Source organism: Microtus oregoni, unplaced genomic scaffold (assembly GCF_018167655.1).
Source record: "Microtus oregoni isolate MIOR12 unplaced genomic scaffold, Mior012 000026F_ref0000081, whole genome shotgun sequence".
Lineage (NCBI taxonomy): Eukaryota > Metazoa > Chordata > Mammalia > Rodentia > Cricetidae > Microtus > Microtus oregoni.
In genome coordinates, this window is record NW_024543085.1 from 13,629,936 (window position 1) to 13,646,073 (window position 16,138).

At 43.1% G+C, this 16,138-nt stretch overlaps 1 protein-coding gene across 1 annotated transcript in view; it reads left to right on the plus strand.

Annotated features, from left to right (window-relative positions):
- The first annotated feature begins 6,233 nt into the window (after positions 1 to 6,233).
- Cav1 (caveolin 1) overlaps positions 6,234 to 16,138 on the plus strand; it is a 31,234-nt gene continuing 21,329 nt past the window's right edge. The window contains exons 1-2 of the mRNA XM_041675703.1: positions 6,234 to 6,366; positions 7,752 to 7,916. Coding sequence (XP_041531637.1) covers positions 6,337 to 6,366; positions 7,752 to 7,916 — 195 coding nt within the window. The 5' untranslated portion in view covers positions 6,234 to 6,336. The remainder of the gene's footprint in view (positions 6,367 to 7,751; positions 7,917 to 16,138) is intronic.

Consider the following 16,138-nt stretch of genomic DNA (forward strand, 5'->3'; position numbering starts at 1 on the left):
TTGTTTACTAGAGAAAGCACCAAAGTAAGGAGAGTTTCCTTTGTTAAATAGTGAAGCATTGGCTTAAAACCAGATGTGTCTGGAAACAAAGGGCTTCCAGGGAAGGCTCCTCCCAGATATTTACAGTTGCTCAAGAAAAACATCAGAGTTTCACATCTCTATCAAAAGTAGTGCCATTTTTAGTCTTTTCCATTTCATCATGATCAAAATATATGTTTGACCCAATAGAATTAAAAATAAAGTATGTAGCTTTGTAATATAATACAAAAAAAAAAAAAGCTCTGCGGATATTCCAACAGTATATATCTTAGTTCTGGTTTGTTACACTGAAGTACACTAAGCTATTTCATATTGTATATTGTAACATGAGTTGCAGTCAGTTCTAGATAGCATGTATGTCCAAAAGGGAGCCACAATTTATTTAGCTTGGGCAGGATGAAGTGTAGACATTATTGCACTACTCCAAGTCTCTCAGCTAGATAAAATGCAATAATTTGCTTCATCACTTGACTTCATATTTTCTAAATCCTTCTAACCCAACACTTACTTATGTATTTCCATTATTGATATAAATCTACTCAGAGGAAAGAATAAACAAAATATTTATTTTTTAACTTTACTCTTTCAGAATATATAATCCTTTGATCATGTTACAAGTGGCTGTAAGTTTGGACTAAGATTTCTCATCTTGAAGAATGATAGCACAGTTACGATCTAGTTATCAACCTAATGTAAATAGGTCACTCAATTTCATGGCAGCTAATTTGATCTGCTCTATGTCATCATGATACTATAAATACTTGAATCTACAATTTTACATGGGCTTCAAGCACCTGTCCCTACCCTGGAATATTGCTAATACACTGCACAATGCTTTCTAAGAATGAGATAAAGGATGGTAATAAAGTATACATCAAAACTTAGATGAAAACTTAGAAAGTCAGTAAAAAGCCAATCATTTTGCTCTGGCTTTCTTTGGTTCACACCCTACTATGGCTTTCTCATTGGTGGCTTTTAATTTCTCCTCCCTTGACCTAGGGTTATGCAATGTCATTTTCCATAGGTCAGGGAACAAAACAAAAGTCACAATCCACCATTCCAGCTCTACGCTTTGGAAGCACTGTATATTTTTCTTGTCCTTTTGGACCTCAGCTCCTTCTTGGAGCATAAAAAGAGTATAACCCATTCAGCTAGCTGGTACAAAGAAGGAGAGAAGCATGGAGACCAACCTCCGCAGACCAAATCATCCAACAGCAGTCAACTAGGCAGTGAATCTTACAGAAGAGATGGTAGCTATTTAAAACCACTGGATTTTAGAGTAGTTTGTTTATACAGCCATGCAACAGCCATAACTGTGGGTGATTGATACACTCTAAAGTTTAGTTTTAATATATTTATCAAATGTATGATAGTAAAATCGTGCTGGTTCCCTTCAACTTTCACTTTGCTATCATCTAGACAGCTCCATAAAGCCACCAGGACTGCTAGACTGACAGTCACAAGGTGGCCATGCTTTCAGCAGCTTTCGAGGGGACACAAAACACAGTTCACTTTTTTGTTTGTTCGTTTGGTTGGTTTGGTTTTTGTTTTTAGAGACAGCATTTCTCTGTGTGGCCCTGAATGTCCTAATACTCTTTTTGTGGACCAGGCTGGCTTCAGACTCAGAGATCTACATGCCTCTGCCTCCTGAGTACTGGGACTAAAGGTGTGCTGGAATAAAAACAAATTCACTCTCAGGGCAGGATTTGGTGCTCTAAAGTTTTCTGAAGATCGCACTCCCAGTAAATCGCAAGTCAGACTGGCTTAGAACTGAGTAGGAAAAGGTTAAGAGCACTGAATGCTCTTCCAGAGGTCCTGAGTTCAATTCCCAGCAACCACATTATGGCTCACAGCCATCTATAACGAGATCTGGTGCCCTCTTCTGGCGTACAGGCATACATGAAGACCGGATGCTGTATACATAATAAATAAATCTTTTAAAAATATATATAAATTAGATAGAAAAAATGCCTTTAAAATACTGAAAGGAAAGCTGGTTATTACATACCTATAAATTCCAGTATTTGATAGGTAGAAGCAGAGAGAACCAGCATCCTCTGATACAGGGAGCGTGATGTTGGATGAAAATGGTGACAATGATAAAGATTAAACCAAGGAGGACCCCCAGTCCAGCTAGGCTTCAAGTCAGACAGGGATAGGAAAGGAAATAACAACACATCATGTGCTCATTCAAAATGCTCTTAATTTCTGAGTAAAAATCAGAAAAGAGAGAAAGAAGCCCTCCAAGGAATCTGGAAGACAAGTTAAGAAGGGGAAGGTGTGTGAGATGGTGATGAGGATAGTGACTGTTCAGCTAGACGAAGCCAGAGCTAAAATACTGCCAAGTTTATATATCTACATGTGACCAGCAACCACCTGGTATGTACCCTTTATCCAGAGGGCCATCAGATAATTAGCAGTGTCCCAAGAAGAGCCCCAGTGTCACAACTCAAGTCTGGAATGACCAATGAGTGACTTTGTCTTACACACACACACACACACACACACACACACACACACGGCCATTTACAACTTGTGCCAAATCTCTTTTCTAAACTAATTGGCAAAGATACACTTAGGTAGGCTATGCATTTGAATGTTGGAAAAGATTGGAAAGATTTTGCATCCTGTTTGAAGATGTATTTATTTTATTTTATCTGTATGAGTGTTTTGCCTACATGCCTGTATGAGCACCATGTGTGTGTCGGTGCCTGCAGAGGCCAGAAGAGGGTAGAGGATCCACTAGAACTGGGGTTACAACAATGTGACCTACTATTTGGGAACTCAATCCAGATCCTCTGTAAGAGCAGCAAGTTCTCATACTCCTCTTCACCTCTGAGTCATTGCCCCAGCCCAATTTTGCTTCTATTAAGAACACTGATGTCACTGTACATGGTTAAACCTTAGTCTTCTAACCACAGAGGAGAAATAAGATAAGACTAGATGAGAAGAGGAAAAAGACTCAGGGTGTTGAGAAGGGGAAAAGGACCCCATGGTAGGATGATGAGGTGGAAGAAAGGAGAACACAAAAGCACCCAGTTTGTTATTTAGCCATAAGCAGATGCCTGTGTCCTTGAATGTACCAGGTTCATTATCCAACAAAATTTCCTCAGAAAAAAAAACTTCAGTTTCTTTACTTCTGACATAGTGGGAATTAGATTATCTATGTCCTACTCAGTTAAGTAACTCATATTCCACAAGCTGACATTTAATGTTGCTCCTAACATGAAAACAAAGCAAATCTACTGCAGTTTCCACTCATTTCTAGTAAATGATTTAGAGAAAGCTATTAACTTCTCTTCAAGCCTACAGCTATCTGTGTGGCTATCAGAGGAAGGGATTGTTTACCATCTACTCACTGAAATCTTGTACCTAAGTTAGTGAGTCCTGCATCTTTCCTTCTCACGGGATTGGAGCTGCTTCTCCCAGCCAGCTGTAACAGCCAGCATAAGAGCTGCTTGTCTTTGGTGCCTGCTTCTTGTTGAGGCAGGTTACTTCAACACTTTGTGGTTTTTCCACTCGCTAGGAATTCATCTTGGCATTGACAACGCTTCACTGATCATTACGATGCCAAGCACCGCTGTTGATTTGACTTGGATAAGGGTTTCCCCAGTGAGGTGGCTTGGCCACATTCCCTCTGCTGGGGACTAGTTAGGCATCCACTGGAGGACCTCTCCTGGAGCTCCTTTCCTGCCTGGAAAACAAGACAAGCTCTCCCAGCTCCTGCTGACTTTTTCACAGCCAGAATTACTCATACGCAGCTGAAAACTGAGTAACAATAAACAGGAACCAGTTACTACCTTTTCCCTAGAATAGAGCCTGTATTGATTTGCAAAAAAATATCAATGAAAGAAAATGTATATAGGATAGGAAGGGCACTCTAAGAGATCACCTGAGGGGCCAGTACAGAGTACATGGAAAGAAAAAGCATCCTTTTTCTGGGTGTTTATCATGTGTGTTGGAACACAAGTTGACTAAAGACTTTAGTAAGAAGGGTCACTTGTTGGTTCCTGGCCACCCAGCTAGCTTAAACCCAAAATAATCACACAGAAACAATATTATTTAAAACACTGCTTGGCCTATTAGCTCTAACTTCTTATCATTACTCTTACATTTTACTCTTATCATTAGCTCTTACATTTTAGTTTAACCCATTTAAATTAACTCCATTAATCTGTGTATTGCCACGTGCCAGTGGCTTACCAACAAAGTCTCAACATGTCTAACTCTGGCAGCAGATCCATGGCATCTCTCCGACTCTGTCTTCTTCCTCCAAGCATTCAGTCCAGTTTTTCCAGCCTACCTAAGTTCTGCACTATCAACAGGCTAAGGCAGTTTCTTTATTCATTAACCAATAAAAGCAACACATAGACAGAAGGACCTCTCACACCACTTTAGGAAAGGTAATTTAGCAGAAATAAAACCAAGAAAATGTGTCTTTTGAAAGATTTTTAATCTCATGGTGAATAATAGCTAGCATAAGTTATCTCCTGTTTATCATACTGACTTTCCCCTGCCATCCTTAGTTAAAGCTGATCTTTTTATTTTAACAATGTATAGCTAATCATCCTTATTTGATCAGTATATATAAGCAACTGTTGAAATATCCTATCATTAGCAGTGTGGTTATCACATGCTAATCAAAATAACTAATTCAAAAAAATGGATTGCCTTTTTCCCCATCAGCTGGGGTCCAGTCTGCTTAGGTCACTAGTCTTTTCAGGTCCTGTTTCGTGATCAGTTCTCTGAAGTGCCGTTCTCTACTCTCAGGCCCGTGTTTCCTCTTCATCTTCTTCCTGATCCCATGTTCTGGCTTCTTGATAGCCATGTTTAAAATTTAAAATATCCTTTGAAGCCAAGCGGTGGTGGCACATGTCTTTAATCCCAACATTGGGAAGACAGAGGCAGGAGGATCTCTGTGAGTTCGAGGCTAGCCTGGTCTACAGAGAGAGTTCCCAGAAAGCCAGGGCTGTTATATAAAGAAACCCTATATCAAAAAAAGAAAGAAAGAAAGAAAGAAAGAAAGAAAGAAATCCTCTGTCCCTTCCAGTGTCTATGGCAGTTTGTATATGGATGTTTAAATAAAAACACCCTTTTCAGCTTGGTGGGGGTAAATTTCTTAGCTTCTGCCTCTCTTTAGTTACTCAGTTGTTTAGTAAAAAACAACTATAGTTTATTTTATTTGCAATAAAATAAAAGGAGGTCGGCCAGATTTTGAAACTGCCATATTAGTTTTTAACTTTAATAAACCATGTCAAGTCAGTTTGTCAAAAAAAAACATCTCTTCTGGAGGGGGAGAGTGAGTGGGGGGAGTGGAAAGGAAATGGGAGGAGGGGAGGAGATGGAAATTTTTAATAAATGAATAAATAATCTAAAAAAAGAGAAAAACCTTGTCAAGTCAGTTTGTCAAAAACCATCTCCTCTCACAGTCAACCTCATCTTTCTGGGCAGGGGTACTCTAGTCCCGAGGATGCAATTCAGTGGTCGAGTGTTTCCCTCCAGGTACAATGTACAAAGCCCTGGGTTTGATCTCAATCAGATAGAAAACTCCTCTCTGGTAACAAACTTGAACCTCCAAATAAATTTTCTACAGTCGGAAATATTCTAAGTGCTTATGGTTATGGCATAAAGGTTGGTAGAAATTTCATTTTCATTTTTACAGAGATTGTTAATGACATTACAGGCACCCACACAGATTCCTTTCTTGTGTTTATATGTAAAGTGCTCCTTGGGCTTCCTAGAATTCTCTGTGAAACAGGGAGGCAGATCAGTCCCCAGGAGGTAATGGAATGTGGGCGAAGCAGGGAAGCTGCTTAGGACAGGGCAGAATTCTTTCTGCTGCTCCCGATGCCCATACTGGGCAGCTCTGCAGACTCTGGTGCTCCCTCCACCCCTGCTGGGATGATGCACTGGGAAAACATTCGCTCTCCCAGGGATGCTTCTCTGTTAGTTTATAGCTGGGAAAATGTTGCCCCGGGTCTAAAATATCTGCCCAAACAGCCTAGCGCTGATGAAGGCTTTCTCACAGGCTCTCAGCTCCCCGCGGGCGCTCCCCGCCCTCTGCTGCCAGAACCTTGGGGATGTGCCTAGACCCGGCGCAGAGCACGTCCCAGCCAACTGAGAGCAGAACAAACCACTGGCGGATAGCCAAGAGGCTCCCTCCCAGCCACCGCCCCCCCCCCCCCCCCCCGCCAGCGCCTTTCCCCCCCTATACAATACAAGATCTTCCTTCCTCAGTTCTCTTAAATCACAGCCCAGGGAAACCTCCTCAGAGCCTGCAGCCAGCCACGCGCCAGCATGTCTGGGGGCAAATACGTAGACTCCGAGGTAGGCTTGGGTGAGGGCGCGCCCGGCTCCAAAGTGCCTGCTTTTGCTATCTCCCACTCCAAATGCTCCGGCTGCTTTCCTAGCCCCAGCCCTCTCCGCCTTCACAGCACTTCTCTCCTTCTGGCACCGCTGAGGAATGGGCCTGGGTGGGGAGGTGAAGAAAAGTCAGGAATGTTTATGGCTTCCTTTTGGAGAGGGAACCAAGGGAGCCCACCGGGCAAAGGAGGATCGGGGTCCTGCGTTGGTAGTCTGCCAAACTTAGAACTAAGTTTTTCAGATGGTTTCGTTCGCAATACCTCCCACGGACAAACCCCTTGCTACTGGGAGGCTGAGAGCTGTTGCTGCTGGTGGTGGTGGTGGTGCGTTTGGATGGGGGGGGGGGGGAGGGTGTCATTTGCCCACAGCTAAGGACAGTCCCCACCAGGAGCCTAAAGTGGCTGGCCTGGGCAGCAGCCACGCCTGTCTTGCACTTAGCAAAGTTCTCTAGCACTTCAATATGGGCGGCGGCGGCCCGGGGGAGTTCCGAGGTGGGGAGTCTCCTTCCTCACAAGTACCACCACCGTTGGCAACTAGTTCCTGGCACTCAGGTGGCCTAAACGTGGAGACCTCGGTTCCCAAACGTGACTTTCGTTCAGCCTCGGGCAGACAAGCTTGGGGGTGATCTAAGTAAGGGTGGGTCAGGGTGTCCTTCAGGTGAGAAGCCCTTCTAGAACATTGGGCGGGGTGAGGTAGGGGTGCCTGGCACAGTTTCAGAAATAAAAGTATGTTAGATTTTGATCCACCCAATTCACCCCCACGGCCTGAGGAAAACCATGAAGCAAAGGGGTTTCGAAGAAGGGTAGGGGACGCGGCAGGTGCGAGGGAGACGCACGGAGGGACAGACAAGATGGGACCACTGAGTCTGTCAGTATGGTTCAGTTGAATCTTAAAGATAATGGTGGAAAGGATAGCGGCACACAATTAACAGGGTCAGGGCGGGACGGTGGAGCAGGTGAGGTTGTGGGAACACGGGTGGTCTGACGTAGAGAAGGGAGACAGAGTAGGCGGAAGGCATACCCCCTGGGTTGAGGAGTCGCAGCCGCCAGGAGCTGCGGGGAGCAGGAGGGCGAGCATGGGGCTTAGCCCTGACCCCTGGCGGCAGGCGCGGGAGGCAGGCGCTCGCTGCCTGGTACCGAGGGGTGTGGTGTCCTCCCCTCCGTCCTCTTAAAAAGCTTGCGGCGCCCGGAGTTTTCTGTGCGCAAAGCCTTGGAGGTTGAAGTTAGAGAGAGTTAGAGCGCCAGGCTCCTCCGTCACGCAGACTGACTCCTGACGCTTGTTTTTCTTTCTGAACTTTTCTTCCCACCTCCGTTGCCGCCCTCCCCTGCCTTGGCCGGCTGCCCTCACAGGGACATCTCTACACTGTTCCCATCCGGGAACAGGGCAACATCTACAAGCCCAACAACAAGGCCATGGCAGACGAAGTGAATGAGAAGCAAGTGTACGATGCACACACCAAGGAGATCGACCTGGTTAACCGGGACCCCAAGCATCTCAACGATGACGTGGTCAAGGTAAGCCTTGGTGGCTGTCTGAGTCCCACAACCTTACTCTCTGCGAGTAACTGTACATCCTTTCGTCGCTTTATCCCGCAGGCACCGTTTCCTAGGCTTGACTGTATGTGAACCCCTGCGGTCCGTTGTCAGAAATCCTGGCTAGCTCAGCAGGAATTTAGCTGAAGTGAGCCTTGTGGGAGTTCATAGACCCTCAGCCACAGGTGGGACCCCACATTACTTGGGAAGGGAAGATGAGTGTGACAATGAGCCATGTTAAAAGTTCAGTGACAGGTCGTTTTCGTGTTGGTAAAACAATTATGTGAGACTTTGCACCACCGGCGGCGGTTAGAATACAGAATGATCTTATTCCTTCAGCTAAAATAATCGAGTTATTAGCTTAAAAATATTGAGCAAGTGGAAACGCTTAACACAAATAACCTATGCATATATATAGATATGAACAGTGTTTGGGCTATAAAAACTCAGCACATGTGCAAGGCTAAGCCAATTTACCAAACTGAAAATAATTTCCACCTCTTGGCTTCTGGATCCCTCTAGTTAAATGTGGAAAGCCGCGTCTTTGGTGACAGCCAAGGTCAGCCTGCGCTGGGCTAAAGGAGCTTTAAGGTTGTAGCTCCATTTTCCACTTTCAGGATAACTTGCTGGGATTTAAAACTTTACTTTCCTGGGTTCTTGGTCGAGTGGAGACTTGACACAGTGGTCTGATTTTCTATATCATTTTGTTATTCAACTTTGACCCTTTCAGCAATTCCAGTTCAAGGAATTTATTGTCTGAACCCTTGTGAGTTGAGAAATCCTGGGCTTGTGCTCCCCTTGGCTGAGGGTTTCCTCTGAGTGGCCTGGAGGGCCAAGGAAAATCCTGGCCTCAGGGGTTCCAGTGGGAAGCCAATGTCCTGCCCAGCTGTAACTGCGGCATAAATGAATGCACCCCCAGGAGCTCAAAGGGTTTCCACCCACAACCTCTTATCTATGGATGGGAGGGGTTCTAGCGCAGTTTCACCTTTATGAATAATATATTTCAGAAAGAAACGGTTTCATCTACAACTGAAGGGAACGTGTACCTGTCAAAATGTACTCTCTTGGTTTACTGGTAAAGGGAAAAGGAAAATTGGACCGTTTTTCTCCTGGCCGGATTGCGGAATATTTAAAACCAGCAATGAAGGCATCTCATAAACTGAAAGTTAAGATTGCTAAAATCTGTTTATTAGCCACATTTCCTTAAAGGGGAAAGGACACTTTTGCTTCTCACCCTTTTCGTGCTGGCTGCTTTGGTCAAGGAGGGGGACTCGAAGGATAAAAGCTGATTCCAGGATTTCAGATTGGCTCCTTCCACTGGACCCTCCCTGCTGTGGCCCTGTGCTGGGAGCAGAATTCCCTGGAGCCAACTAGACTCCTGGGATGAGTCAGAAAGGCCAGCAGTGTGGATGTGGGTCTCCACACAAGCATGACTAAGTGGAGAAAGAAGGCCCCACTGGGAAGAGTCCTCAACACAGATGGAAAAAAAAAAAGGCGTGACAGGCGTGGAGGAAACAGCAGTTTACAAAATATCATTTCAAGGGCTAATGTGGGGATCCTCGAACTAGAGAAAATAGAAGAACTACAGCAATGCCTGTTTACTTGCAAACAGAACTAGGAGCAAATCCAGAAAGTCCAGCAGGCCAGAAAAACCCACCTTGAGAAAAGAATTTGGCAGGATTTAGGTGGAAGCCCTGCCTAGGAGGATGCCTTCAAAGAATGCTCCCTCTGCAAAGAGAGACCCCGGTTACCCCCTGCACATTTTGCTCCTCCCCTCCTCCGCACGACTAGCTAGAAATTTTTCATCCTCATAGAAACCTCTGCGGGACAGGGTCTGGCTAGAGTGTCCCTGTTCCTCACAAATACCTTTGCATCAATATGAAAAACACAACTAAACAAATCCTCTGTGGAGAGAACAAATGAGGCCCAAATTTAAAGTCTGGAGAACAGCATGGCGCATGGGACACATCCTTTCAGGCCTACACATCAGGTAGGGAGGCGTGGCGAGCCGCCAAAGCCTGGTGCTCTCTCCACTTGAACTTCAATAACACAGAGCACAATTAACCAGTCCACTGGTGACAAGAATATTGATTTAAGGATTGATTGCCAATAAAATTGTTTTCTTACAGAGGTTTGCCATTCCACATAATAATTTTATTTAACTGTGCTAATAAAATAATAAAAAAAAAATCTGGCTACATTTGCCCTGGCAGTCAAGGCAAAACTGAAGGACCCATTGTGGTTGTGTGTGTGCCTAAGATTAAGATTTAATAATATGTGCATCCCTTGTCTCAATCACAGGAATAGTCTTATCTTCTGGATTTATTTTAAGAATTAAATAACAAACATCCAGGCTAACATCCCATGTGGTTTTATGTTTTCACTTCCTTTTTTTTTTTACTGACATGAAGTTTTAGGAGGCTCCATAGAAAAATCTGTCATTTCATAAATAGACAAAATATATGCCATAATAAGTCAAAGTAGGTTGTATCACATATTGCAGAATAAAAATGTTCTTAAAATAGTGATTGCCGTGAGCATTAACTGTCAGGGAGATGCTGCTATGGAAAGAGCAACAGGTGGAGAGGAGTTGTTGAAAATACTTGGATGGAGGCGGTCATGAAGGACGTGCAGTCTGATTGGGTGGAAGAGTGGTCATGAAGGACGTGCAGTCTGATTGGGTGGAAGAGTGGTCATGAAGGACGTGCAGTCTGATTGGGTGGAAGAGTGGTCATGAAGGACGTGCAGTCTGATTGGGTGGAAGAGTGGTCATGAAGGACGTGCAGTCTGATTGGGTGGAAGAGTGGTCATGAAGGATGTGCAGTCTGATTGGGTGGAAGAGTGGTCATGAAGGACGTGCAGTCTGATTGGGTGGAAGAGTAGTTTGCATGCAATAGCCTAGGAGGTGCAGGAGGATACGAGGAAGTCAGACAGAGCCGTCTCCCACAGACACTTTTTAATATATATTTTAATGCAGGTATAATATATATATTGTATTTTGAGCATTTTCTCTTCCATATTTCCCTTCCATTTTCACTCTTCTCATTGTCTTCTTTGCTCCTCTAGAGACTCCACTCCTTTTGTTTTTGGAGATTATAATTGCATCACCGCCCCCTTCCCTTTCTTCCTTCCAGCATCTCCCATTGTAACCCCTGGATCCTTCTCAGATTCATAGCTACTTTTCCCTTGATTTTTGTTACATATATATGTGTATACATATTTCTAAATAAATGCATATAACCTGCTCAGTCGAATAGTGTTATTTGTATGTATGCTTTCAGGGCTTACCTTTTGGCACTGGATAACCAGTTTGTGCGCTCTTCCCTGAGGAAGACAAGTTTCTCCCACTCCCAGCATCCCTTAGCCATCTGTGCTTCTTCGTCTAGGGTTGAGGCCTCCTGATCTTTCCCTCTTCCTTAGCACGTCTATCAATGTCGTCCTTGCTCAGATCTTGTTCAGACAGCCTTTTCGGTGAGGCCTCATGGATGTTGCTACTCTGACATTTTTAGGAGACAGTGTTCCTCTGACTCTTAGAATCTTCCCGTCCTCCCTTCCACAACAGCCCCCGAGTATTAGGTCCTGTTGTACCACACAAGTGTTAACATCTCACTTTGACTGTGGACTCTAGGGACTCATATGGCAGCGGGGAAGACAATAAAGATGAAATGGGAGATTCTGATCAGACAGCAGAGCTCTGAATCTCATATGCACTTTAAGGGTGTGGGTGGGCTCCTCAGCCAGCCGTGGAAAGCTGTGGAAGAACCCAAGAAAGGGCTTGAGGTGAGAAACTGGCGTTTCAGGAAAGTGCAGGTTCACCACAGCCTTGCGTACTCTGGAAAGGGATGAAATACAGGTGCACCATGGCTCACAGTGGATCAACGTGATTATTCAGTTTTAAGAAACTACAAAAACAAACATTCAAAAATTTGACTCTTGACCTTTTCCTAGTTCAGCGCTATGTGGTACAATGGTCTCTTGTGACGATGGGCAGTGGCAGCCAGCCATGGTTCCCTGTTGGCCACACAATCACGAGAAACAACCACCAATAAATACTACAGCGTGCCATGTGGCTAAACTATGGTGTTCAGTAGGTTAGGCCTGTTAAAGGCATCCTAGACTTGAAATATTTTCAGTTTACAGTGAACTTAATCAAATGTAATCCCATAGTAATTTGAGAAGTATCTGTGTTTACTCCATGGTCCAAACATGGAAGTGAAAAGGATGGTCCACACACTGGGAAGGGAATCATCTAAGCAACAAGCAACATAATTTATGAGACCATAATGGCTACCAGTTTAGCTTCTAGTTTCCCCTTTTGACATTAATAGAAAATTAAGAGTTAATCAACTTTGAAATGTTTTTCACAGTTTCAAGGAGAGCTCCGAACAGATATTTTGAGATGTGCAACTAAGGAACAATAGACAAATTACATGATTCGTCATGGATTATTGTCACAGGGAAGAAACGAGTTTAGTAATCTTGAGACTAGCAATGAGACAAATCAGAACATCTGGGAAGACGTCGTTCTTAAAAAGTCAAAATATATGCTTGCAACTTTCTCTCCTAAAACAAGAATGTAATTCTTAAATGCATGCATAGTTTTCTTTAATCGTGGAGCGAAGGCATGTGTGTGGTGTACAGACCATTGTCAGTGGAGTAATCCACAAAAATTGTGATTAATTTTAGATAAGTATCACATAAAATTAAACCACTTTAATATATATATGTATGTATATGTATATATATATATATATATATATATATATATATATAATCAAAACACATTTCCAAGGCCAAGGTAGCATTCTTTTCTGTTGAAATTGATAGCAGTGTTACTTGTTTTGCTTGTTTGTTTAAGATGCTTCATAAAATGGTAATTAATGTTCTGCCACACCTGAAATCATACACGGAATTCAGAATGTCCAGTTTATAAAACCACATTGTAGTCATCCTTGATTGCAAGTTTCTACACATTACTGAGCAAAGAAAGATGTTAAAATGAGTGACATTATTCATTTCTAAGCTTATGAAGTGGTTTTAAGTTAAGCCAGCAACGATGTGTGTATATGTATCTCTATGTATATGCAAAACACTTTTTAAAAGTTGCCTTTTTATCTCCATCCCTTAATTAAGGTTAAAAAAAACAGTAGGAAATTGTCTAAACTTTGACTTTAACTGAATAAAATTGTATATTAGTTATTATGACAAAGTATACTACATATCATTGAATTGTGAAGCTTTCATGATGTGGGCTACTTTTCCCTTAACAGCAAGCAGTGCTGGCTACATTTGAAGAGGGCTGAGTTATGAACAGCTGCAGTGGGGAACAGGATCTAAAATGTCCAGAAACTTCAAACGCCACCTGCTTATGCATCCTGTCCACTCAAGTGTATACAACGGCAGGCACATTTTCATTCTTCCTAGTTTGCCCTACTTTGAAAAAGCAGTTCTCTATGACTAAATGCCAGAGAGAGCTGATTGTTAGAAAGATGAGTCTCTGTGCACTGCACTGTGGGGCTCTGGATCCTTCTATGACACTATGTTTGCAGTGGGGAAATGGTAGGGATGATGAATTCCTATGAAGATGGCTTATGCCGGGATGCATTCACCCTTTATTCTGCTCTGGGAATGTGTGTGTGTGTGTGTGTGTGTGTGTGTGTGTGTGTGTGTGTGTGGTGTGCATTCTATGGAATTGCTTATTATATGATACTCATTGTACATAAGATGATTCGTATTATATGTGTGTATATATGTGTAGATAAAGCTTCTATGATCGTGGTGGAATATCTTTGCAAAGATGCTTTGTTTGTGAAAGATATATATATATATATATATATATATATATATATATTTGAAAAGAGCATAGTAAAGGTGCTCTCCTCTTGCACAAAGCTGCCCAACAGAGAGGAATTCAGAGATGTCCTGGTGTAGAGAGATTACTTACAATCAATGTTCTCTTCTGGAGTTCTTTAAACTGTGATTAAATTGTATAAAATATTGCAGTTAATATTGAATACTTTCCTGTTGAAAATGTGAACTCTGAAGCCTTAAACAGTGCATTGCCTCTTTACAAACTTTAGAGATGTCTAAGATTTACTTAAGGCACCAGAGTCAACAGAGGAATTCTTGAAAATTCAGATGCCTTGGGACTACCCAGCTCTGTTAAGTCAGAACATACAAAAAGCATGCCCGAATATCTGTATTTTCAGAGCTTCAAATGATTATACTGTGGAGTCAGGTTTAGAAGTCGTGCCCAAGTTGGCTTAAGGATATGTACTCTGGTTTCTTCTATCCCAAGAGAACACATGAGTCACTTTGTAGAGGTTTTGTTTTTTGATTTTTGTTTGGTTTGGTTTTGTTGGTTGGTTAGGTTTTTTTGACATTTTCTCTGACAGAATACTATTTGAGGATCTGGAATTTTAAACCTCACCAGAGAATTTGGAAACAGCATGGAGTACTCCCAAGTCAGCCTTGCTCAATGGCTTTCCATCTCTTGAGACCATTTGAGTTGAGAGCCAACTAGAATCCCAAAGACCCAGGGTAACCTGAGTGCGGCAAGCCTATGTTCCATGTTGCCCCATGGCAGACAACACTGATTTAGTTGGGCAAGCTGGGTTTTAAAAAACCTTGAGCAATTATTGATGGTGCCCCTCATGACATACTCAGAAGTGCTTTAATTTATAAGAAAAAAAGTGATCAAAAATGCATTGGAAATCACCTGTTACTAATTCCTGTGCCTGGGATACACTAGAAATCTTTCCGCTCACTTTTCTAACAGATGGTACAAAGTTTTCACAGTCCGAGTGTGTGTTGCCTCCCTCCTCTACATTCTCCATTGTCACATCTTTCCTACCCTTCGTCACAGCCAGCAAGCTGCCCCATCTGGATGAGCCGATTCTAACCTCTATCTCCCATATTCGAACCCGTTGGGTTCTTTCCATGAATCACGGGGTTAAATAAACTGACACCCCCCCCCACATATTTCATCAGTGAGTCAATCAAAAGACTGAAATGTAGTCCAGGAAACATAAAGCAGCATATTTTAACACGAACCATTGTTTAGGGAGGGGGAAATGTTTTTTAATTTTGTCTTAAAGGAAATCTGCATGCCCCACGGACTGGGCGACTACCAAGGGATTTAGTCGGTAGAACAGTGTTACACCTGCAGAGAACACATATTTCCTGCCTCTCCCGGAAACTGTGCTGACGGTTCAGATATAAAACACATCTTGCCTTCCCTATTGGACCTTGAGGAGATGTCTCTTGTTGGTCATTACTTCACAGAAAGGGAAGTACAAGCTTCCCTTTAACCATTGTTACCTGTTTCGGTAATTAAAAACCAGGCGTTTTTAATTTTGACAATACCTAAATATATTTTGGTCGACTGCATCTCAACAGTAATTCAAAAGTCTAAATTCTGGAGCTGCGTGAAGTATGCAAACCTTTACCGAGCCCGATAGCAGCATTATATTGTAGCCAGTCCTTGACAGACTCAATGCTAGCTATCTGTGTCTAGAAATGATTCTGAGTCATGTGTGGTGCAGATGTCAAACACAATTACATTTCTCATTTGCTGTGAACATTGAAAGATGCTGAGCCTGAATAGTGAAAATAGTGAAGAAGCAGGTGATGGGAGGCAAACAAACAAAAATTTAAAAAGTCTAATAAAAATCTTTGTCCCCGACTGGGCTAAGCTGCACACACCCCTGCTCCAGCTCCCCCCACATTCAATTCTTTGTACACAGTGCTGCCAAGTACTCATACATGGCACACTCACGTATGGATTTATACATTCATGCATTCATCCAGGGTCAGGCGTTCCCTGAGTAGCTGAATCATAGCCCCATCTCCAAGGGTATGGGATTTAGGGGAGGATATGCACACAGGCCGTTGTAAGATCGAGTAACTAAAGGACAGACAACAGTCAAGCCCAGAGCACAGAGTTCTTGGCAGTCTTCAAAGTCAAGTGTATGTTTGCACAGAAAGGGTTCCCACCGAGAGCATCCAGGGAGGTGAAGGTGCCTGGTGCCAGCAGCAGCCTAGTGTAGCCAGAACCACATGTAAAACCACAAGCCAGTTAGGCATGGCCTTGTTCACCCAATCAGAGTATTTGTATCTTTATAGGCCTTGGTGACCCACAAAGGAGCTTAGGGGCCACAGAGTCAGCTGGGGGTATATACCCTTTCAAGGGCTGGCTACAGCCT